We start from the raw sequence: 21,636 nt of genomic DNA, 5'->3' as shown, positions 1-21,636 counted from the left end.
TGGCATGTAGTAACTATTCCATATTGGAGGTCATGAAACCGAGCCTCAGTGGAAGTGATGTTGAGAAAGTATAGATGAACATATACTACAATGTAACAAGGTCAGTTGTATTCAAAAGATATATTTTTTTATTATTTTTTTCAAAATTTGTAATCCACAAATATATTTTTTTGGTTATTTTTTTCAAAATTTGTACTCCACTTTCATACTTTATCTAGAATACTCTATTTGTCCATCTTACGTGTCTAATACAATTAACTCCATACTTTTTTGGATTATTTTTTCCAAAATTTTTACTCCACTTCCATGATCTATCTAGAATACTCTCTTTGTCCCATCTGCCTAATGCAATTAATACACGTCTAATACAATTAACTCCTTACTTTTTTTTCGAATTAATTTTTTCAAAATTTTTACTCCACTATCTAGAATACTCTCTTTGTCACATCTTACGTGTCTAATACAATTAACTCCTTACTTTGTCGGATTTTTTTTTTCAAAATTTTTACTCCACTTTCATACTCTATCTATAATACTCTCTTTGTCTCATCTTACGTGTCTAATACAATTAATTCTTTTTTCCCATCTTACATGTCTAATACAATTAACTCCTTTTTACTTTTTCAGATTATTTTTCCTAAAATTTTTACTCCACTTTCATACTCTATCCATAATACTCTATTTGTCTCATTTTACGTGTATAATACAATTAATTAATTCATTTTTACTTCATTTTTTTTCAAATTATATTTTTCAAAATTTTTACTCCACTTTCATACTCTATCTAGAATATCATAAGGTCGACATTGACATAAGATACATTTTTAATATATTAATAGTACAATTTTAATACACTAAATATTATTTGTGTACTGAAGATTTATTATTTAATACTATGTAATATACTAAATAAATGCACATTTAATATATTAAAAATGAACAATTATTCATGATTCACAATATAATTTATATATTATATGCATAATATTAAAAAAGAAAAAATCGACAACAGTAATTTGTCAAGTGATCAAAGGAAAAGAAGTGCAAAAGTGACCAATTTGTCAACAAAAGCTTACAAGAATAGTACTTGAAAGAATTGCAATTATTGATGATGAAGAAGAAGAAATCGCAGGGATGAATTGAGTCTTAACTGTATATATACTGCATTTCCTTATATTTATGAAAGAGGGTTTTCACAACTCTGCAAATAAGCTATCCTGAAACCAAACAGAACCCACTAAACACAATAATAGCAGATTCTAAATGGGGGAAAAGATAGTAGCCAACCCCTGATCCATTTTGATATGAAGCTTGTCATAAGCCATTAAGGTTCTCTCTTCACACTTGTATGTTCCTCGACCTCGGGCAACAACCTCACCATCCACGTCGATGATCCCATCCTTAGATGGATCCTCGGCTCTTGCACCTGGCTCCAGAACAAATTCCTTAACCTGTTGCAGCCCGAAATGGTTTAGGTTACGTTTTCAAACAAAGACATATGGGGAAACGGGGCAGAGGAAAGGGTGAATAATACCAGAAATAAAATAACTAATCCATGTATATGTTATCTGTAGAGGGCATAAGCAAATATTTATACCTTGAAGTAAAAGACATATGGGGATTTGACATGGCCGCCATTGTTTAATTCAGTCATCACCGATAGCAAGGCCAACTTTGGGCAATCCTTTACCAGGATCAAGTCTAGATAGCCATCTGAAAACTGCGTAGAAGTTGATACGAGAGAATTAACAAATATAAAGATAAACCAACAAGTGACTAAAAAGAGTAGGAAGTGGAAAAATAGGAACAGACAACAGTTGTGCTCTAGCCTCTAGGTACTTTTAAGGTCTCAAGAAATACCCCACATATGAACTGGCTTCAGATAGTCAATCAGAATATATAGATGTACAAGGACACATGCCTGATGTCAGTGGGGAAAATGCCAGAATTCTTTCTAAAACTGGACCGACAAAAGTGAATGATTGAGGAATGACTTTACTATTTTCATTTTCTGAGCTGGAGGGGCCAAATTTGGAGGTACCATATGGTTGTTGTCGGAAGAATTAAAGACACACAAATTGGGCACTATGGTTGTGACAATAAATAATTTACCAGAACCCGTTGCGTTTTCAAGGAAAAAAGATGAAAACAAATTACCTTGGCATCAGGTGCAGCCATAGTATCTTCACTACCCCAAGGTACATTGTGGAGCCAGACTGAAACAAAAGGACCATCAATTTTCCGCCAGTTTGATTTCTGTGCATCAACATCTGAAGGACCAGAATAGCCACTTTTTGGGCCGCCATTTGAATAAACTTCCACATGTTCAGTGGGCTCTCCATGAACTTCATGGCCAGGTGCAGGCACAAACCTTATACAGCCATTATACCTTCTAAGACTGAACAACCGTTGAAGACCCTGGACCAAACAGTACCAAATGAACATGGTCATTGTTAGTGTTTTGAGAGAAGGGTTCACTGTTTAACATTAAACACGGAGAGACATAATAAAGATGCTATCAGTAGAATGGCATATTTAAGTACATACATAAAAATCTATTCGCGCACTCCCCATCCACCTGTACTTCTCAGACTCGATGTCAATGTCAGCTATAAGTCCTGGAAAATAATCAAGTTTTCAAGTTTCAACTATCGTTAGACATCAATTACTCAGAGTTTTTAATTTTGTATATTTTTGTAGTTCACAATATTAACAGCTCGGGGACAGAATCAATTAAAGAACAAGTAGATAAATGACAAGAATAGATACCCCAAGCAAGCATCAATACACTGAAAAACTTGGTCTGCCCCTGTGAAATTGTAGCTACATCCAGTGCTCGCTTGTGCCCTGCGGTAATCAAGCATACAACAGGGGACCACAAAATAAATACAATGTCATTGACATTTCACCAAAGAGAGCAAACTTGTATGAGAAAGACCAGGCAACATTCTACCTCGAATAATAGCAAGAGTTGCATTAGATGCGGAACAAGGCTCTCCAACTGAATCTAGAAGAGATTTCACCATGCCATTTCCAGTGCCTGTGTGGAAGGATCATTTCTTCTGTTATAGCTGGTAATAACAGTTCTCCTAAAGATATAACCAGAGAACTCTAATGTCACTATCACCACTAAAGGAAAGAAACATTTGTTAATTGGACTCTGCCACTTTGATATTATGCAGTGTGATCTAGAAGCACTTGTTTACTGCCTATATGTTTTTCGATTACACTAGTACAGGAAACAGACAAACAACACACTTTTTCTCAACAACCGAGGCCAGAATTCCAAACATTGAATTTCCAATCATTCACCAATAAGCAGGCCAAATAAAAATCTATACAACTAAAGAAATTACTTAAGTATCTCAGTAATGAGTTTAAGAAGTTAGTGCTTCAAAGCTTCTAGCTAATTTATGCAAGAAGATCACTAGATCAGTATAAACTGTTTATTAGTTGGTAGACAATTTGAGTATGAAGTAATTGTCAACGAACTATTTCTGTCTTCCAAACTATTTCTTCGAAAGGATTTAGCATAAAGAAGAAGATGGAACTAATGAAAAGAAGCAAAAACCTGCAGGTATTACTCCAAGAGATATCTTTATTGCAGTCTTCCAATCCTCCCTTTCAAGCAGCCCATTAACTACCTACTAAAAGTGCAACACAAGCATGAATGAACATGAAGCTCACTGGTACATTTCTCATATGATATAATACTGGAATGACTAACCAACCTCAACCAAAATTCCATCTCCACTCACGCAAACAACTCCATCGTACTTTGAAAGATCCAAGTTACGAATAACTTCCTTGGCATGAAGCTGATATTTGGTTTCTGAATTTAAAGGATTAAAATATAAAGGCATGAATAAAAATTCTAAGATACCCAAGGGGAACATGAAAGTTTTGGAGATATAGTAAGAATGTCAAACCTTGCAGTGCATATTCAATATTTGCATCCTCAAGCAGCGGTTTTACCTCGTCAAGAAAAATCTTTGAGGCAGATTTCTTTCCTCCATATGGATTCAGAAATATAAAGAGTCTCTTCGGTCGATCTGATTATCCCCCAAATTCAATTATGGAAAAAAGCAAACACATTAAGATGAGCAGAATAACAATGGCAACAAATCAAAGCAGCAATAAATAGAGATGCATTTGAATGTGTACATGTTCATGCTACAATAACTAATAGGAACAACAAAATATTTAAACAAAGTAAGCAAATTGTATTTGCATGTAAAGAGACAATGGATCTAATAAACATGAATAGACTAGTTTCCACAAATATTTAAGTAAACCACATATATTCTCTCTCTCTCTCTCTCTCTAATAAATCAAGTTCTTTTTGCACTGGCCATGTTAAATGTGTGCCCTTCCAAAATTGCTGGAAAGAATAGCAATAAACAAATAATTCAGGTGGTTTTTACCGAGAGAATCGATGAATTCTTGGAGCTTTTGACTCCAGAGCAGGAGAGATTCCTCAGAAAACGGCTCCAAAGTGAAGGTTTTTCTGAGGAGAACTGTTTTGTTCTCGCAACAGCAAATTCCAGCTTCGCTTATCACAACAGCCCTGATTTTGATCCGTGAACCTTCGACTGAGAATCCGAGGACCTCCTTCTCTATCCACAGGGACCGGGCCGACCACCGGAGCTGTCCGGCGGCTGTGAGAGTCACTGGAGTTTCGATTCCGTTGATTCTTACCCGGTCCGAGAGAACTGTCTCGCCGGGGTCCATTTGATCCGAAATTAAACCGAACCGGGATTCAAAACTGGATAGACGAGCACTTGGATTTGCCTATTCCGGATTTCCGGCACCTCAAACAGCGGGTTTGATAATTATTCCGTACAAGACAACGATTCTTCTTAAGGTAAATTTATATATATAACTGATGATGTGGACCCAAGATTCAACCTCGTTAGAATCGTTTCCGTCACGTGGACGAGGAAAGATTGGGTTTCGTGCCCGCCATTCTTGAACTTGACCCGAATTATAGCGAGTTTTTGGGGCACTGGCATCATCATTGTTGACTACAAGTCTACAACTGCACTAACACTTCCCGTAGACGTAACCCGTATTGATCCGGACCGGGTGGGTGACGGATAACGGATCTCGATCCGTCTCGGATCGTGTCGGAGATAGCAATGATTAGTAGAACAGCCTTTTCGAAGTGTACAAGGCTGTCACATGAAGAAAAGAGCTCTGACGTGGAATTGTAGAAAGCCATCTCTGTTCCAGTAATCCAGTTCACATGGGGCACCATCTTTCACAAAGCCATCTCGTATTATTGTTTTGTTCCTTAGGAAAAACAAAGGACTTTTTTTAAAGAAGAAATAGAACTAACTAAGATCCATGCTCAATGTCGGAGCAATGGAAGGAAAGGGAACAAACGAACAATCCGAACAGTCTGTACAAACGTTAATTATTGTAATAGGGTCAATAATATTTTAAAAAACAACGAAAAATTTACAATAACCACTTGAGAGTGTACAGTGAATAAATTTTGTATTGTGACTATAACCAGTAAATGATTACAATGAAGTAAATCTGCATGACTAACTTTATTAGAATTACCTACGTACTCTAATATTATAATATATTTATTAAATCTATAATTACCAATTCAATGCAACAATTAAAATATAAAATTACACCATGGTGCATTATAGACTTTGATGCAAAACGACATTCAAATTATGTGTCTGATATAACAATTGCAATTAATCTTAGTCCACGGCTTACAAACATTAAGACTTTATCTTGTGTTATTGTGCATAATATATAAAGGACCAATTGAACTGTCCATAGTATTATGTTTTTAGCTATAGTATGAACTATAAAGTTATGGCTAATGATATAACGCTGGCAGAAGTGTTTAACGGAATCTGAAAGACAATAAACTGAAATTATATATGGTTAAGTTAACCTTTGAAAGCTCATAGTTATCTTCCACATCTTATTTCTTGCAGTGAAAGTTGAATCAAATGGTTTAGAACTAAAGAGCGAGCAAGATGAAGTTTTGAGTATGTTTGTTGAAGTATTCTCTGAAGGCATGATGAGTTGCAGGCCCACACGTCTCTTATGGATCTCAGCATATATCTTACTTTAGTAACAATGTTGTTAGGGACGCCTATCCATTGCCAAACTCTAATCCATTGAATTTGAATTTTCTTAATTCAGAATTTCAGGTCTAACTTGAAATTAAGTTAGCCTTGCGTGCAAGATTAGTATTATGACTTACGTTTTAATCTAATACTTTATCCAAAAGGGGACAATAAAAGAGTAATGCTAATTCACTTGAAGGTTATAAGACAACCTTATTTTATTGGTAATTTGGATACTGTATGCTCGTGATTGTTTTTTTTTTTTGTTTTTTTTTATCAATATCATTAGATTTTCATGTTTTGATATAAACAAGTATTGAACTTCAATATTAGTAGACTTCCTTATTTCAATGTCAATAGATTTTCAAATCACGATATCATAAGACTTTATGGTCTTGATGTTAATGGATTTTTTTTTTTTTTTACTCTTATTGATGTGGAAATTAGTAAATTATTACTTTTTTTTTCTAAACCCATTTATAATATCAAATAAAACTCTGAAGCATAAGGACATCCCCATCAATGGTGAATGGTGGGGATAATGTCAGATTAGTGTCCACATGGTATGAGAGAGGCATGAAAGATGAGAAGATAGAGAATGGTGAGTTGTTTGATTTGTTTCTGTAAAATAGAGGATAATGCAGGTCTGACGAGTCCCACTAAGACAAAGGAACAGGCGCTCACGCAAGGGTGATCGCCACTTACTACGCCGAGCGGGTGCGTGCAGTGCACGCGTGTCAGGCACGCCTGACAGCATCAGTTTTTTATTTTTTATTTTTTTAAAAAAAATTGATTTGTTTTATTTATTTTTTCCTCCTGCCCCATTTTCTCTTTCCTAATCACACTTACAAAAATTCCTCAATAACTGTGAAAAAGCCCCACTGATATAGATGCTCTAAAGGCCTCTTCATTTGCGATTCTTTCACAATTTTCATTGTGTCATATCTGTTTTTATTTTTTTATTTTTCCCTTCTTTTCTCACCCTCTTCTATTTCTTATTTAGCACATAAAAAACTACACAAAAAAACTCACTATTGTGATGATGTCCTACAAAATGGTTTTTTGGCGGTGACGACTGCAGGGTTGGGTTGCACGTGGGCGGATCCCATTTCGTAGTTTGACCTGCTTCTCCTAGTATTGACCACTATTGCCCTCGTCCATCCTGGCATCCTCGTCATCACCGAACATTAATACAAGGAAGATGAGTTGATGGAATGTTTGAGGCTGATTGTGATTATCGTGCTTTAATACAAATTTGTTTTATTAATCAATATCCCTTTCAAAGAAGCTCCAAATTAGCTCAAACAATGTAGTCAATTGCTGCCCAACCATTCTTTATTTAGTAAAGTACAATTATTACTCTCAACTCCAACTACATTTGTTACGTTGTTAACTTAATAACTGCAATATTACAAATTTGATTGTTTTGTCTATTGATTTTTTTGTTTGAGTCAGACATCATTGCGGTAATTATAATGTTACAAGTTTAACTATTTTGCCTATTATTTTTTTTTATTTGAACTGATCAGCTATGTCTGACTCATACATCATCACGGTAACTATAATGTTACAAATTTGACTGTTTTACTTATTGATTTCATTGATTTGAGTTGAGCATCAATAATTAACATATCATTGAGTAGGCAAACAACCTAGGTTCATCATATTTCTTTCATATCTAATAAAATTTTACCTCGTCGAACATAATTTAAATGGCAAGATACACTGATAAATTTTTACCTCATGCTATCCACCAATGGATAGCTCACAGATCATGAAGAAACATCTGTGATTTAAACATCTTATCTTATAAACTTGTAGTACAGTCTCAATATGGACAAATCATATGCTCCATAAAAAAAGGTTAACATTGAATAATTTGTTTAGTCCTCAATTAGCTATGTAACATGCATGTTTCTGCCGACAAAACACTATCTATACAGTCTATAGAGGGTGGTGATTAGATCTGGACCACCAAGGTGCAAAGCCATCGGGGCAGCCATCAAAATAGAAACCAATCAGAGAAGGGGGGGAAAAAGACTCCTTTTTTATCAGTTGATTTTCTGTAGCGGCTAGTGGAGTCAAGCCAAACCACAGAGGTAAGAAAGTGAGAGGATGCTTCTTTGAAGTTTCCCGGAAAGCTCCAACCCCTTTCCGCGCTGCTTCAATTTTGTTTCCCGCTTTCTTTCTCCCTTCCTTTTTCCTTTTCGTTGGCTCTGCCTTTTATCCGTCTGGGAATCTCTCCGCCCTTAATCTATTTACTTTTAACTCCGAGAGAGAAGAAAGCAGTTTCTGTTCAAGTACAGAAAGCCCTAGCTCCAGATCAGATCTCGGGGTTGAAGAAGAGGTCTGAGGGAGTGTTTTTTGCTGTGAAAATGCAGACTAGGTACATGGAAAGATCGGCTAGTATGGCTCGGGAGAAACGACCTAATCCGGGTAGTAGTAGTGAAGAAGGTCAGCCTGATAGGAAACGCCCTGCTCTTGCCAGGTAATTTACAGACAATCACTCTCTTCTACACATGTGAGTGCATATCTGGAAAGCATAAAGAATGTTTTTTTAGTTGAGTTTTGAATTTTTCTTGAATTGGGTTTGGTTTATTGCTTAGCAGCTTCAGGTGCTGACTCCCTTGTGTGCCCTTTATGCTTAAAAGCAAACTAAAGGATGGATGCATAGCTTTTTATGTTGCTTTTGTTGACAAAAAAAAAAGAAGTAATTTTGTCTTGAATACTTGAGAAATATTGGGAAGATCTAATGATTGTGGTTCATACTTGGCATCTTGTTTTTTTTTGGGTTTTCAAGACTGGAGCTTGCATATAGCAAGCTCTTAGAATTTTCTGTGTTGGAACATGTATATCTCTAGAATATGAAGATATACACAGTGGAGACTGGAGAGTGATATAACTTGCTCCTGAATTGGCTTGAAGCTTATTTAGGTTAACTTGAGCTTCAGCTGTTGTGGGTGCTGAACTGCTGACTAAAAATAAACAAGTTCTTTGGGGCAACTCCAACCAAGTTGGTTGGACTGTTGACTTAATAACCACAAGGTTACATGTTTGATTCTCAGCTGGAGCGTTTGCCTGGGGTTTACCCAGTGCACACTCTCGGAGCTTCTTATGGCTAATCCTAACCAATTGGTTAGGTTGTAGACTTGATAACCACAAGGTTACAAGTTCGATTCCCAACTAGAGTGGTTGCCATCTAGGATCACAGGATGGGGTTTACCGGTGCACACCCTCGTATCTGCCTGATTTCTAATCCTAGGCTCCTAGCCAATTGGGTTGTGGTCTCATGTGCATATTATTCTTGTTTTAAGTAAGCTACATTTACAAAAAGGATAATATTAGAAGTGTAGCGAAGATCAAATTCATGAGTGCACCTGTATGTAATAAATCTTTTATCACATAAACAAAGATGCCAGTTTAAATTTCATCTATTATTGAGGTTGAACATACATAGCATGGTTTATTGAAGATCATGTGCTTAGTGCAGTGTTATTGTTGAAGCGCTGAAGGTTGACAGTCTGCAAAAGCTTTGCTCATCACTGGAGCCGATTCTTCGCAGAGTTGTAAGATTATCTGGCCTTTATGATATCTCTGTGTTCACGAGACAATTACATGCCAGAATTAGATCAATAGTTGCTGAGATGCGTTTGCATTTTATAGCTTTGCTTTGATATTTTGGTGTCTTTTAATCTCACTACATGTTACGTCTATGCACCAGGTTAGTGAAGAAGTGGAGCGTGCTTTGGCAAAGTTGGCCCCCGCAAAACTTAACTCTAGGTATGTTTCATGTTCCAATGCCGAAAGTATTTCAGGACATGGTGCTCCCTTTTTGGATACTTGTTTTGAATGAGCTATGACAGTTAGATTTCACCGTTTACATTTCGGTCCCCAGTGCTAGCGGTTATAGGGTTTCTATATACAGTCTCCATTTGTTTTGGTGTCTATTCATCGATAAGACACCTCGTGCTGATTGGGTTTCATGTTTTCCTACACCATTCTCGAGTTCCTATTGTCTTTTGCTTGTACTTAGTGGCACCAGCAGCTTTAGGTTACTTTTCTCTCCAATCTGATAGTGAGATTTATACTTACTGATGAACAGGGTTTCTCCGAAAAGAATAGAAGGACCGGATGGAAGAAACTTACAGCTACACTTTAGGTCGAAATTGTCACTACCTCTCTTTACAGGAGGGAAGGTTGAGGGAGAACAAGGTTCTGCCATCCATGTTGTTTTGCTCGATGGAAATACTGGGCGTGTTGTGACAATGGGACCAGAATCCTCAGTCAAACTGGACATTGTTGTACTCGAGGGGGATTTTAACAATGAGGACGAGGAAGGCTGGACTCAAGAAGATTTCGAGTCTCATATAGTGAAAGAGCGTGAAGGGAAGAGGCCCCTTCTAACTGGGGACTTGCAAGTAACATTAAAGGAAGGCGTAGGTACCCTTGGTGAGTTGACGTTTACTGACAATTCTAGCTGGATTAGAAGCAGGAAGTTTAGACTAGGTTTGAAGGTTGCACCGGGCTATTGTGAGAGCATTCATATCCGGGAGGCAAAAACAGATGCTTTCACTGTCAAGGATCACAGAGGAGAATGTGAGTGGCGTATCATATGACATATTGTGAGATTGTATGATACGGTGTAATATTTAATTATTTATAACAATGTTGCCTAACCTGCGGCGTTTCCCTTTGCAGTGTACAAGAAACATTACCCACCTGCATTAAGCGATGAAGTTTGGAGGTTGGAAAAGATAGGAAAGGATGGTTCTTTCCACAAGAGGCTAAACAAATCTGGAATATTCACAGTGGAAGACTTCCTACGACTTGTTGTGACAGACTCACAGAGGCTTCGAAGTGTAAGTATAACTTATTTTGTTTTCATGCTATAAATCTCAAATAGAATTGTGACATTAGATGACAACCTTTACTTACCTTCTCAGGTCCTGGGAAGTGGAATGTCAAATAAGATGTGGGAAGCTCTTGTAGAGCATGCAAAGACGTGTGTTCTAAGCGGGAAACTCTATGTCTACTATCCCGATGATATGAGGAATGTCGGGGTTGTGTTTAACAATATCTATGAACTATGTGGATTGATTGCTAGTGAACAGTATCATTCTATCGATTCTCTTTCTGACAACCAAAAGGTTTGCTCCAACCCTACAATGCAACCGTTTTTTTTTTTTTCAAAATCTTCGTTGAAATGTGAGAGGAATGGCTTGAATGGCTGTCTTTTTTGGCAGGTCTATGTGGACACCTTAGTGAAGAAGGCATATGAAAATTGGATGCATGTCATTGAATATGATGGCAAATCTCTTCTAAGCCTCAATGACAACAAGAATTCAGATACTTCTCAACATGACCAAGTAGTTGGCTCACAGAACCATTCAAACTCTTACGCTAATCAGCTAAATGTTCCAGCTCTCCCGTCCTCAATTCCTTCGGAGCAGCCTGCTATGAATCCAGGATCAAACATTGGAGGTAAAACTATGTTTAGATTGTGTCTGCAAATTTCTACTTACCTTTTCGGTCATCAGTTAAGTTTTGGGTTAGGGTTTTAGGTTGTTACCTTTAATTCAGCTCTGAAGTTGGAACTTTTTCCTTTCACCAGGGTATAATGACAGCATGAGTGGCAGATTTCTGATGCAGTCACAGAACATGGATCTCAATGTCACGGGACACTTAAATGGGCCTTTCCAGAATCACTTGATAGGCACGTCTCAGCAGACTCAGCCTCCTGGAACTGAGAATATGCTGGCGCTTCGACCTCAACAGTCTTCAATGTCCAACTTTCTTACTCCCGGTACAACAAATCTTACCTCTGATGACTACTTTACTGAGGAAGATATTCGGCTGAGGAGTCATGAGATGCTTGAAAATGAAGACATGCAGCATCTTCTCCGTATTTTCAACATGGGAGGCCATAGTCACACTTCTGCTAATGTCATGGAAGAAAATTACCCTTATGCATCAGCATACATGCCCAATATGTCATCGACGTTTGGGTTTGATGATGACCGGTCACGTTCTTCAGGAAAAGCTGTTGTCGGTTGGCTCAAGCTTAAAGCAGCCTTGAGATGGGGTATCTTCATCAGGAAGAAAGCTGCAGAGAGAAGAGCACAAATTGTTGAACTGGATGACTTGTAGATATGCCTTCTCTGTACTTCGCTTTGATGTTTGAGGGCTTCTAAGGTAAAAGCATCAATCCATGAGTTGGGAATTGTTCCTATTTCCCATTTAAGCATATACATTTGCTAATAGTATTGGGTTCATGAATGTCAAAGCCTTTCTCGCTGTACAGAGTGCTCTCAATCAACAAAAGTAATGAGGACATTCTCAACACACAAGTGCAGGCATTTTGAATGACTGCAAGTATTGCTCTCTTAGGGGAGGGGCCCTGGCTCCTAGGATTTATATATGCTTCTTCTGTATTGACTAGCTTAGTGGGATTATAGTATGGTAGTGCATGCTTAGTTTTCTCTTCCACTTTTTTTGGGTAATTTTAAATAAAATTTGCTAGGTTTCTAGTCTTCATGTGCCCATTTTGGGATCAAATTCACACTCTGATCTGTCATTTCTGATGCATTATAATGATCAAAATATGTAATTCATAAACTGTAGTGCTTTCTTCTCTATCAAGTATTGGTCTTTTAATGAACCAATGAAAAAAAAAGAGATAAAAAAACATATTCATACTGAACCAGGAGATCAAATAATGCTCAAGATTTCAAATACTCGGTAAATATGTGAATACTAAAGATTCTTGCAGTTAACTGGACAAGGATAATGCATAACCTCACATCCTGACTAGAATTGCTTGTCCTCAGGTTTTTACATGTGCATACAAATAAAAGATGGGAAAGTTTTAGGAAAATTTACATGAAAGCAGACTCGCACCTGGAGAACAGACAGCAGTGTCTTCACTCTGCATCTGAGATTTCATCCTCATCTTCATCCAGGATGTAAACTAAAGCACGCTTTCTTGCAGCAAAAACACAAGCCACACCTCTTGAAGCTGTCAATGAAAATCATAACAAGATAAATGTTTGCTCAGCTTACCAGATCTCAAGGCTTTATGCAATACAAAGTGATGCTAAAGTAGTTGCTGACTGTGATGGAAAACAAATAGAAGCCTAACAGATCTCAAGGCTTTATGCAATACAAAGTGATGCTAAAATAGTTGCTGACTGTCATGGAAAACAAATAGAAGCCGTACGGACAAAATTACTTTTTTCTTTTGGTGAAACAGAGACCTCCAAGGTGGCAAATATCCTAGAGAGAGAGAGAGAGAGAGAGAATACTCACATCCCTCTATAGTAACTTTGGATGGAAGACAATAATTCATAATTAAGCTGTTTTATTTTTAAACAAAATTTTGACCAGTGAACAACATTATAAATTTCCTTGGTTGAAAATGACTTGCAAAATCATTCTCTAAGTACCACCTAAATTTTTCAAAAATAAATTTTCTCATTAAAAAAAAAAAAAGAAAAGAGGAAGATTTATTAGGTTATGAATTCCCAAAAAGGTTTCCAAATGCAGAGTCCACATTGCTATGAGCCTATGACACAAGAGTGGGTATTTTGAACAAACGCTTTATAAGTATAATCCAAACCAAGAAAATACAGAAGTAATAGCACTCACCACTCACTGCCAAGGGTGGTATGACAGAGTGAGGTATTCCTCGAACCTTTTCACTTTCTAGTGTCAATTGCATGAGACAATCCTATATCAAAAATAAACAGAAGGTCATATGACAAGAACAGGCAAGAAGTTGAAGAAAGCCTAGTTTGTTCTTTATTGGATCAAATCCACACTAGTTGGAAAATAGCAATACATACAAAGTGAATTTAAAATATTAAACAAGGTTCTCCACATTCATGTGAAGTCCTATAAAACGGCTATACACTGCAACCTATCTAATTCTAGGAATGCAACATGTATAACTGGAAAAACATGTTTATCCTATTCAGTAAGCTAACTATATGGATTACAAAGTGGTAGTTTTTACCTTAAGTTGAAGAACCTTCCATGAGTTCAGACTGGAAGATCTTGAGATGGATACAAATGGGAGGCCACCAGCTTGGAGAATCATCATATAAGCATTTCCAGAGCCCTCAGAACTAGCAGTAATTTCATCTAGTAGTAAAACAAGTTGTGAATCCTGTTTTAAATGGTGAAATGTTATGTTGTGTTTATATAGGGGAAGATTTACATCTTATCTAATGCTAATAATCTAAAATGACGAAAAAAATCTCGTTTACCTTATATAATGATAGATCCACACAATTGTAGCCATCAGGAATGCATAAGAGGGAAGCTTCTAATGAAGTGTATCCTTTCTCTGAATTGCCCATATCATGTATGACCCCCCTTACTACGCCAATGCAGTTTGTGATATTTGAGATGGAATTATCAGGTACTCTGAAGGAAATGTAATCAGTAAGCCTCTGTTGACTAGTTTCACAATCTGAACTTTCAGGTAAATCCTCCTGCAATAGAAAGTGCTAATAAGAACACATTTTGGTTGTCAGAGCTATCCAGAAAACAACCTAAAGCACCGTCAAGGAGGTGCACTTCATAAAGTCTACATAATGTATTAGTCATGCTGTAAATATTCAAGTTGTACATGGCAAGTACCTTGTAGTATGATATAGATGCTGGGATTATGGAGGACTTCACTGTTGAAGCAGCCATAGGAAAAAGAGGGAGCAGATCCTTACATAGTATTCTCTTGGAAATAGTAGCAAAGGGCATCTGAAAAGCCTCCTGGAAACTGCAAAGTATACATCATGAAAGCAAGCCACTAAAACCATTGAACCAAGGAGCAGAAAAACACAGAAAGTCAAACAAAGGAAAAGGTTCCAGTGAGTGAGATGTATTTACCAAGTACCAACAACAAAAAAGTGAAGAGTTTATAATAAGGGACTGCAATAAACTTGTGTGATACTTCAAAGTGCAGATTTAATATAAAATTCTGATAAACATAACACTTGTAACTGAATCTTCGTAAAATGTGTGTTCAAGCATGCAAACACATTTCTTGGTTAGACATCTAGATGTAACTTGTAAGTTCAAGAAAATCCAATAAAACATTTACACATCTTATGTGTTGCATATTTGTTTTCATTGCTGTTCCCAGTATAAATGGCATCTTTGAAAATGATTAATGTAAGTACATATTTGTTTGCATTACTGTTCCCTGTATAAATGGCACCGTTGAAAATGATTAAATAGAAAGCATTCAAGATTTCAAGGAGAGAACAATGCAAGCAAATACATATAGGAGTCACAATGGTAGGAATCTTTAAAAACAAGAATAGAAAGGGAAGAGCGGCATACCAACTCTCCATTTGTTGAAATTCTTCTGCTAATGTCCTTTTCAAGAATGCAGTATCTAAGAACCCACCAAAATGTGCAAGTTCTTTAATTCTTTGCATTGTTTCCCTGATGAACAAAGAAGACATCAGCATGGAATTGGTGTACACCCTCTGCAGGTCATTGCATATTTACTAACCACTGCACAATGATAAGAACTTTATGAAAGAAATTAAGTGTTAAACTCAGAATATTAAATCCCTTATCTAATGTTCAAGTTTTAAATTGGTTGGAAACACCACTTACAAGTCGACTTCTATGGAATGATCACCTTCAGATAATTCCAGCAACTGTTTTATAGGATCTTGGTCATAGAGAAACTTCAGGAATAAAATGACAAGTTCACTGTCAAAACAAAAATGAAAAAGATCTCAAGATGGAAATAAATAGTTTTGGCTAACATTTTTAAACTTCCAGAAAATTGGCAAAGAAGTGAGAAGAAAGTGAATGTGGATTCCAAACCTACTGAAAGGTTGAAGCTGATCACTTTGTTCAGACATCAATATCTTCACGGATTTCAGAAGCCAACTGAAAAAATTTGAAAACTGAAACAAAGACTATTAGAATGGTAACAATACTAAAATGAAGGCAAGAAAAGAGCTAGTAATTCCAAACTTAAAAATTACATAAGCCCTCTACTTGCTTGAACAGTGCAAACAGAAAGAAAGAAATAAGCATGTGGCTGCAAGATAAGTAGAATGCCCTACACAAACAAAGGCATACCTGCTGGACCACAGTACATAAAACCCTCGTAAATCGTTCAACTTGTATGAGAAACATTCCAGCATTCTCTGTTGCATTACCCATTAATTTCTCATCCAAACCAATACCTTGATAGCGAGCACGCCATTTGGAAAGGGCTTGAAGTTCTCCAATTCTAAATCCAATAATTTCTGCAGCAGGCTGGAAACTAGAGCTTTAGAGTTAATGTTTCCTTAACATCACTAAAATTAACTAGACTCATTTTAACTTATTTTGTAAACCACAAATATAAGTAACAACATGATAATATATATACTCCTTTTCTAATTTCAAATCTCATACAATTAACAGCAAAAGATCTTATAGAATGGCAACAAAAGCACTCTACTTTGAACATAGATTTCTCACCAACAAAACAAAGCCATTTTTAGAAATTGAGAATCACTACCAATTACTCCATTATAAGACCAGCAAGAGTATTTAAGTGTGAGAATAAAATAATATATAGGCTTCATAGCTTATGAACTGTCCAAACTCTAAGGAATTCTGCATGCACTTTCAAATTGTTATCTATTTAAATCATTCAAGCAAAGCCCCTTCAAATAATCATGAAAGCCGCTGCATCTTTAAGATGCATGTTTGTCTTTCTATGAATATAATAACCCAAATAAAACTATTATCAGTATTATGACACCATATAATACTTTTAAGGTATGAGACAGATCAAAGGCACCTGTAGATGATCAAGTACTACCAGCTGAAGCTCTTTTCCAGCACCACAAACTACCTTTCCCACCCTCTTAAGACCCTGAAAAATATAACCACATGAACTATGATGACTATTAATCGCCTATTCTTCAGATTGTTGAGCAAGTGAGGTTACCGCTTCACCAAGTGAGTTGACTAAAAATTGATGAACTGCTGGGCTTGTCCTGGCCCCACCCAAAAGGCTCAGAAACTCCTCTTGAGGACTGGAGTCAATTCCTGTGAAGTGGCAGAAGAAATGGGACCATTACACGAGCAAAAAGGCCATCAAAGTTGTGTCTTGGAGATTGAGACATTACCATGGTCAATAATGAGGGAGGATAAAGCATTGAACTTTTCATTAAAAGTGTGCATGGCATCAGACCACTGCTTAGACATGACTGATAGTGATGCCCGGATAACTTCGCCTAAATCTTCAATGTTGGAAGCCTGTTGAGCCACCTGATAAAGCTCATTTTTCCTAAAATTGGTTTCCAAAGTAAAGCAAACAAACTAAGAACAAATTACAATTGGCAAGCACATCAATGAGTAAAACCACGTGCTATCAGTTATATTAATTATGCACAAGGGCCCCCTCAATGAAATTCAATACTCATCTCATGGAACTAAGACCCTAATAAGAAGAATGGTTCAGTAAAACAAGTTAACGTGCAGGACCATAAAGGTCATTGGCTGGGACATACAGAAACAATCACAAACAGATGCATTGTGATAGGGGATTACCTTTTGGAAAAAATTGAAGTGTCAAGAACTAGGCAATGGAATCCTGTTAACACATGATTAGACATCTGCTTTGCACCTACTTCAAGACTAGCTATGGAGAGGTCCCCACTGCACATGACTACCAAATGGCAAAGATCTTTTGACAAAGAGACCTGGCAATAAGAGAGAAATAAAATAGTGTTACTCTGCAAAGACCTGATTATCTTGGAAAAATTAACTGAATATTGCAAGAACAATATTGTATAAATTTTCATTTGCAAAACTAGATAAAAAATCAAGAAAGAAAGAAATAGAAAAAAGAAAAAGAAAAAAAAAAAAAAAAACACACATTTTTGTAGTTATTCGGTCATTCCAATAAAACAAGAAAATGTAAAAAGTTTCCTCAAAAACCACACATTTTTAAATATATTTTCTTCCATATAAATTACGGATTAGCACACCTCTCAGGGAAGTGAAAAACTGCTTCTAAGCATTTAACTATTTAAGCAATATATGACAGGAAATGGAGAATCTAGCAAGAATCTTGACAAATCATCTGCTTGTCTTAACACTGGAATGTTTTATTCTTTATAAACATTGCATTTCCTATTTCAAGCCCTGTTATGAGTATCCTCTTGCTAACTGCTGCTTCCTTAGACAGCAACATAAATGCATTACAAATCTAGACAACCAAAACCTTCCTGGATTAAGAAGATTATGACATTTTTCTTACATTTGACAGAACTAAAAGAAACCATAACTGGAATAGAGTTGAAGAAATGTGTTGTCTGAAAATAAAACTATCAAAGGGAACTTAATATCTTACATTACAAATGGAAGCATTCAGGAGTTGGTTAGACGAATGGCCTCTTTGAACCAAACTGTCAACAATAAGACTGTGCAGATTCTTGTGTATCATTCCATATGATGTCCACAAAGATAAACAATATGTTAGATGGCTTCTCCAAAGAGATGCCCATGAATATGTGTTGGTAAAGAACTTAGTAGAACTTTTTAACACTTACAAATATTAGTTCCCCATAACATGATGATTAACTTACAATTATTCCTATTGGGAATATGCCAAAGATACTGAAACATATGTTTCCATCCTTGTCCCCACTGCATAATATGTTATATCGTTGATGTGAAGAATTTGATAGCTCTCTGAATGAATCTTCAGCCTCATCCATGAAACCACTATCCCCAGGTACAAGTCCAGGCATCCTGGGAACTCTTGGGGGAGGCGGAAAGAAACGTGAAGTACGGTCTTCATAACTCGGGATATTACCATTCTCATCCTGAATTCAAAGAAAATCAGTTAGTAGTTACCCCATTTTTTGTTAATTTTTAAGATTTGCCCATATGTAAAGAGAAAGCAAGGATGTTAACCTTTTCTTCATCCTCCTCCCAATTGAGACATATAACGGCAACTGTGTGGGATTTTATGCTCCGCAGAAGTTTTCCATTCTGCTTACAAGAAGAGATACCCAAAATATACAATGATGGATAAAGATATCATTTTTTCTAGCAAATGTACAGACTGACAGCACAAAAAACAGCATCTTAAATTAAGATGAAAGTTTGATACCATAAAATCAATCAATCAGTCTCATGTCAATTCTGCCAACACCTTATATTATACAGAATTTAATGATGATGGATTTGTATTCATTAGACAATATTAACCTGCAAAATGGCTGGATCGACTGCTCAATTCTTCTTGCTTAAAAAAAAAGTATTTTTCCTTTAAAAAGCACAAAGCAGATAGCAACAGTCTCATCTTTTGTACAAACAAATCATTTTTGTCGATTGTTATAGAACTGCAAAAATGCATCTTGAAAATACCAACTTACTTCCACATCATGCAATGAAATCGTTCCGTCTTCAAGCCCAATTGCTATTGCTTTTCCATCTGGACGCCAGCATAGCGATGTTATCTTCCCTAGACACAAAGCAAAAAAAAATTGTAAGAGATCAAGTTTTACAGAAGGTAACAATGAATTTATTCTCCTTGCTAGCATGAAAGCTAAAACCTCAAATTATAGGCACAATTTTACAACATTATGAAAATAGTAAAATTTCATATTTTGATTTCAAGAGGAAGAATCACTAAAATGTTCTGATATTCGATAACCAGAGAGAGGGAAACGGTCACACTCCAAGTGAGACCAAAAAATACCTCTTAACTTTGAATTTTTATTTTACAAAATATCCATAATGACAACAAATTGTTAAAAGCCCCAACAGTTAAACAAATTCTTTTTAGTATTAAAATAAATTCTTTTTAGTATTAACATCAGAATTATAATGTATGCAACAAAAATGAGGCATTTAGTGGAGGAGGTACCTGGAGAAATAGTCCAGAGCCTCTGCCAATTGAAACGATGAAGAAGCAGTTTTGATTCCTCCGTAACCATTGCAAGAAGATCCTTCTCTGGGTTCCATTCAGCTATTTTTATCTGCGAACCAATAATTAAATTTATTAAAAAATAAAATAAAATAAAATAAAATAACTGAGAAGCTTATGCTAGTGTGTGTACTAGTGGAAGGAGGTAAACCTGGGAAGCAATAGGCTTGTCGAATTGAAGCTGAAATGGAACTACTCTTTCACTTTCATGTGTCTCCATGCTCACTCACTCTGTTTCGACTTTCGAGTGAGACTTCTTTCCAGTATTTTGCGAGCGAGGGCGGGGAATTTGTGCGGTTTTTTGCTTCAAGAGGAGAATTGCTATTTAGGTTTTGTTGGGAACCCCTCATTTTATTAGAAATTATATTTGTCTCAAATTTAAGTAAAATGCGTTTATGTCCCTCAATTGTCTTTGTTCTTCTCATTTGTCCTTTAGTAATTTACTAATCTCTCCCATTTCTCTCTCAGTCATTATTACATTGACTATGATCCATACAGCTATGTGGATCATAAATAAATAAAAAAGTACATTATTTATGTACGTAAAATATTTTTTTAAGTACATTATTTTAGTACTGAAAGTATATTATTTTATATATACTATCAAATAATGTACATTCAATACATAAATAATGTTCTTTTAGTATATTAAAAATGTACTTGATATTCCTGATTCACACAGCTATGTGGACTATGGTCCACACAATAAATTGTATTTCTCTCTAAGTTTGGATTGGGACTGATAAAGTATATAAGCGGTAACGTAGAACACAACGTATAGCCGTACGGTAGAAAATACCTTATTAATTACATATAGGATACAAAGGCCTTGTATCCTAGATACAGTCCGGTCAACATGATAGTGAGTCAGAGCTAAGTGATTATTTAAGAGTAAACAACCAAAAGTCTCATTTTCAACATTAAATGCGGTATTTATAAGGCTTTAGGAGTCAAATATTGGTTCTCCGGCATGGCGGGCGCGTAGCGGTCATGCATGCGGTATGATGGTGGCCCTATGTGATGAGGCCAGATGCAAAATGGTTTTGAGGCGATGTCCTCGAAGGTAAAGATCGGGATGCAGAGCTCGGATTATTCGGCCCGAGCTCTGTGTCATATAGACCAGTTGGACCAGGTCAGGTCGACGGTCTTGCCTGGGACTATTCGTATAGGCCGGTGATTGAGAAACCGACATATTATGATCGGAAGACGGGCCGAAGCTCGGGTATTGTATTGAATGATGTCACTCAGGTAATATTCTCTACCAAGGACTTTCTGAAAGAGAGGGTATGGGTGTAAATGAGTCGAGCCGAGCTCAAGCATAGAGTGTCTCAAGCTCAAACTCGTTAAGGAAGGCTCGGCTCGAGCTCGAGCTCGGCAATTTTCGAGTTGCTCGAGTTTGGCTTGAGCAACTCGATTGTTCGAACTCGAACTCGAGTTCGAGTTCGATTTTGAGCTCAAAATTAACCTGTTTGATTTTAAATTCATGTTTTAATTAAAAATAAACTATATATATATATATATCGCTCGCGAGCTGCTCAACAAGCTACGAACCTTAAGACATTATAGCTTGAATTTGACCGA

The 21,636-nt window shown here is 36.4% G+C and overlaps 3 protein-coding genes across 5 annotated transcripts; 1 reads left to right on the top strand and 2 right to left on the bottom strand.

Moving 5' to 3' along the window:
- Nucleotides 1–1,027: 1,027 nt before the first annotated feature.
- Nucleotides 1,028–4,962, bottom strand: LOC116028362 (sphingosine kinase 1). Its single transcript, XM_031270059.1, has 10 exons — nucleotides 4,425–4,962; nucleotides 3,930–4,052; nucleotides 3,732–3,832; nucleotides 3,572–3,644; nucleotides 2,954–3,040; nucleotides 2,770–2,847; nucleotides 2,548–2,618; nucleotides 2,158–2,418; nucleotides 1,598–1,720; nucleotides 1,028–1,451 (listed from the first exon to the last, which is right to left on the bottom strand). The coding sequence occupies exons 1-10, from the start codon at nucleotides 4,729–4,731 to the stop codon at nucleotides 1,260–1,262; spliced, it is 1,416 nt and encodes a 471-aa protein (XP_031125919.1). The 5' UTR covers nucleotides 4,732–4,962; the 3' UTR covers nucleotides 1,028–1,259.
- Nucleotides 4,963–8,170: 3,208 nt separating this feature from the next.
- On the top strand, nucleotides 8,171–13,466 carry LOC116028361 (calmodulin-binding protein 60 D-like). 2 transcript variants are annotated; one of them, XM_031270058.1, is made up of 9 exons: nucleotides 8,171–8,586; nucleotides 9,589–9,664; nucleotides 9,820–9,878; nucleotides 10,201–10,694; nucleotides 10,797–10,957; nucleotides 11,042–11,245; nucleotides 11,342–11,579; nucleotides 11,710–12,290; nucleotides 12,926–13,466. In XM_031270058.1, exons 1-8 carry the CDS (start codon nucleotides 8,474–8,476, stop codon nucleotides 12,243–12,245), a joined length of 1,881 nt encoding a protein of 626 aa, XP_031125918.1. In that variant the 5' UTR covers nucleotides 8,171–8,473; the 3' UTR covers nucleotides 12,246–12,290; nucleotides 12,926–13,466. The 2 variants fall into 2 exon arrangements, with proteins under 2 accessions (XP_031125918.1, XP_031125917.1); XM_031270057.1 differs by lacking the exon at nucleotides 12,926–13,466 and having other exon boundaries at nucleotides 11,710–12,713.
- Nucleotides 12,815–20,362, bottom strand: LOC116028360 (anaphase-promoting complex subunit 4). 2 transcript variants are annotated; one of them, XM_031270054.1, is made up of 19 exons: nucleotides 20,207–20,362; nucleotides 19,996–20,107; nucleotides 19,502–19,590; nucleotides 19,038–19,115; nucleotides 18,707–18,946; nucleotides 18,472–18,552; nucleotides 17,667–17,818; nucleotides 17,243–17,403; nucleotides 17,062–17,162; nucleotides 16,912–16,986; nucleotides 16,200–16,379; nucleotides 15,939–16,021; nucleotides 15,723–15,821; nucleotides 15,441–15,545; nucleotides 14,739–14,874; nucleotides 14,363–14,605; nucleotides 14,110–14,262; nucleotides 13,743–13,824; nucleotides 12,815–13,113 (listed from the first exon to the last, which is right to left on the bottom strand). In XM_031270054.1, the coding sequence occupies exons 1-19, from the start codon at nucleotides 20,273–20,275 to the stop codon at nucleotides 13,019–13,021; spliced, it is 2,334 nt and encodes a 777-aa protein (XP_031125914.1). In that variant the 5' UTR covers nucleotides 20,276–20,362; the 3' UTR covers nucleotides 12,815–13,018. The 2 variants fall into 2 exon arrangements, with proteins under 2 accessions (XP_031125914.1, XP_031125915.1); XM_031270055.1 differs by having other exon boundaries at nucleotides 14,363–14,590.
- Nucleotides 20,363–21,636: the final 1,274 nt, after the last annotated feature.

The sequence above is a fragment of the Ipomoea triloba genome, chromosome 9 (genome assembly GCF_003576645.1).
Source record: "Ipomoea triloba cultivar NCNSP0323 chromosome 9, ASM357664v1".
NCBI classification, from domain to species: Eukaryota; Viridiplantae; Streptophyta; class Magnoliopsida; order Solanales; family Convolvulaceae; genus Ipomoea; species Ipomoea triloba.
The sequence above is the reverse complement of the archived record's forward strand: the minus strand, read 5'-3'. Positions and strand labels throughout refer to the sequence as shown.

Excerpts from the sequence above, each read along its gene's own strand:
- LOC116028361 (XM_031270058.1), top strand. The coding sequence starts at position 8,474 with ATGCAGACTAGGTACATGGAAAGATCGGCTAGTATGGCTCGGGAGAAA. Across the intron at positions 8,587-9,588 it reads AAACGCCCTGCTCTTGCCAG|TGTTATTGTTGAAGCGCTGA; the intron begins GTAATTTACAGA and ends TGCTTAGTGCAG. Across the intron at positions 10,695-10,796 it reads CAAGGATCACAGAGGAGAAT|TGTACAAGAAACATTACCCA; the intron begins GTGAGTGGCGTA and ends TTCCCTTTGCAG.
- LOC116028362 (XM_031270059.1), bottom strand. The coding sequence starts at position 4,731 with ATGGACCCCGGCGAGACAGTTCTCTCGGACCGGGTAAGAATCAACGGA. Across the intron at positions 4,053-4,424 it reads AGAATTCATCGATTCTCTCG|ATCGACCGAAGAGACTCTTT; the intron begins GTAAAAACCACC and ends GGGGATAATCAG. Across the intron at positions 3,645-3,731 it reads GAGATGGAATTTTGGTTGAG|GTAGTTAATGGGCTGCTTGA; the intron begins GTTGGTTAGTCA and ends CACTTTTAGTAG.
- LOC116028360 (XM_031270054.1), bottom strand. The coding sequence starts at position 20,275 with ATGGAGACACATGAAAGTGAAAGAGTAGTTCCATTTCAGCTTCAATTC. Across the intron at positions 20,108-20,206 it reads ACAAGCCTATTGCTTCCCAG|ATAAAAATAGCTGAATGGAA; the intron begins GTTTACCTCCTT and ends ATTGGTTCGCAG. Across the intron at positions 16,987-17,061 it reads TCAACTCACTTGGTGAAGCG|GGTCTTAAGAGGGTGGGAAA; the intron begins GTAACCTCACTT and ends TATATTTTTCAG.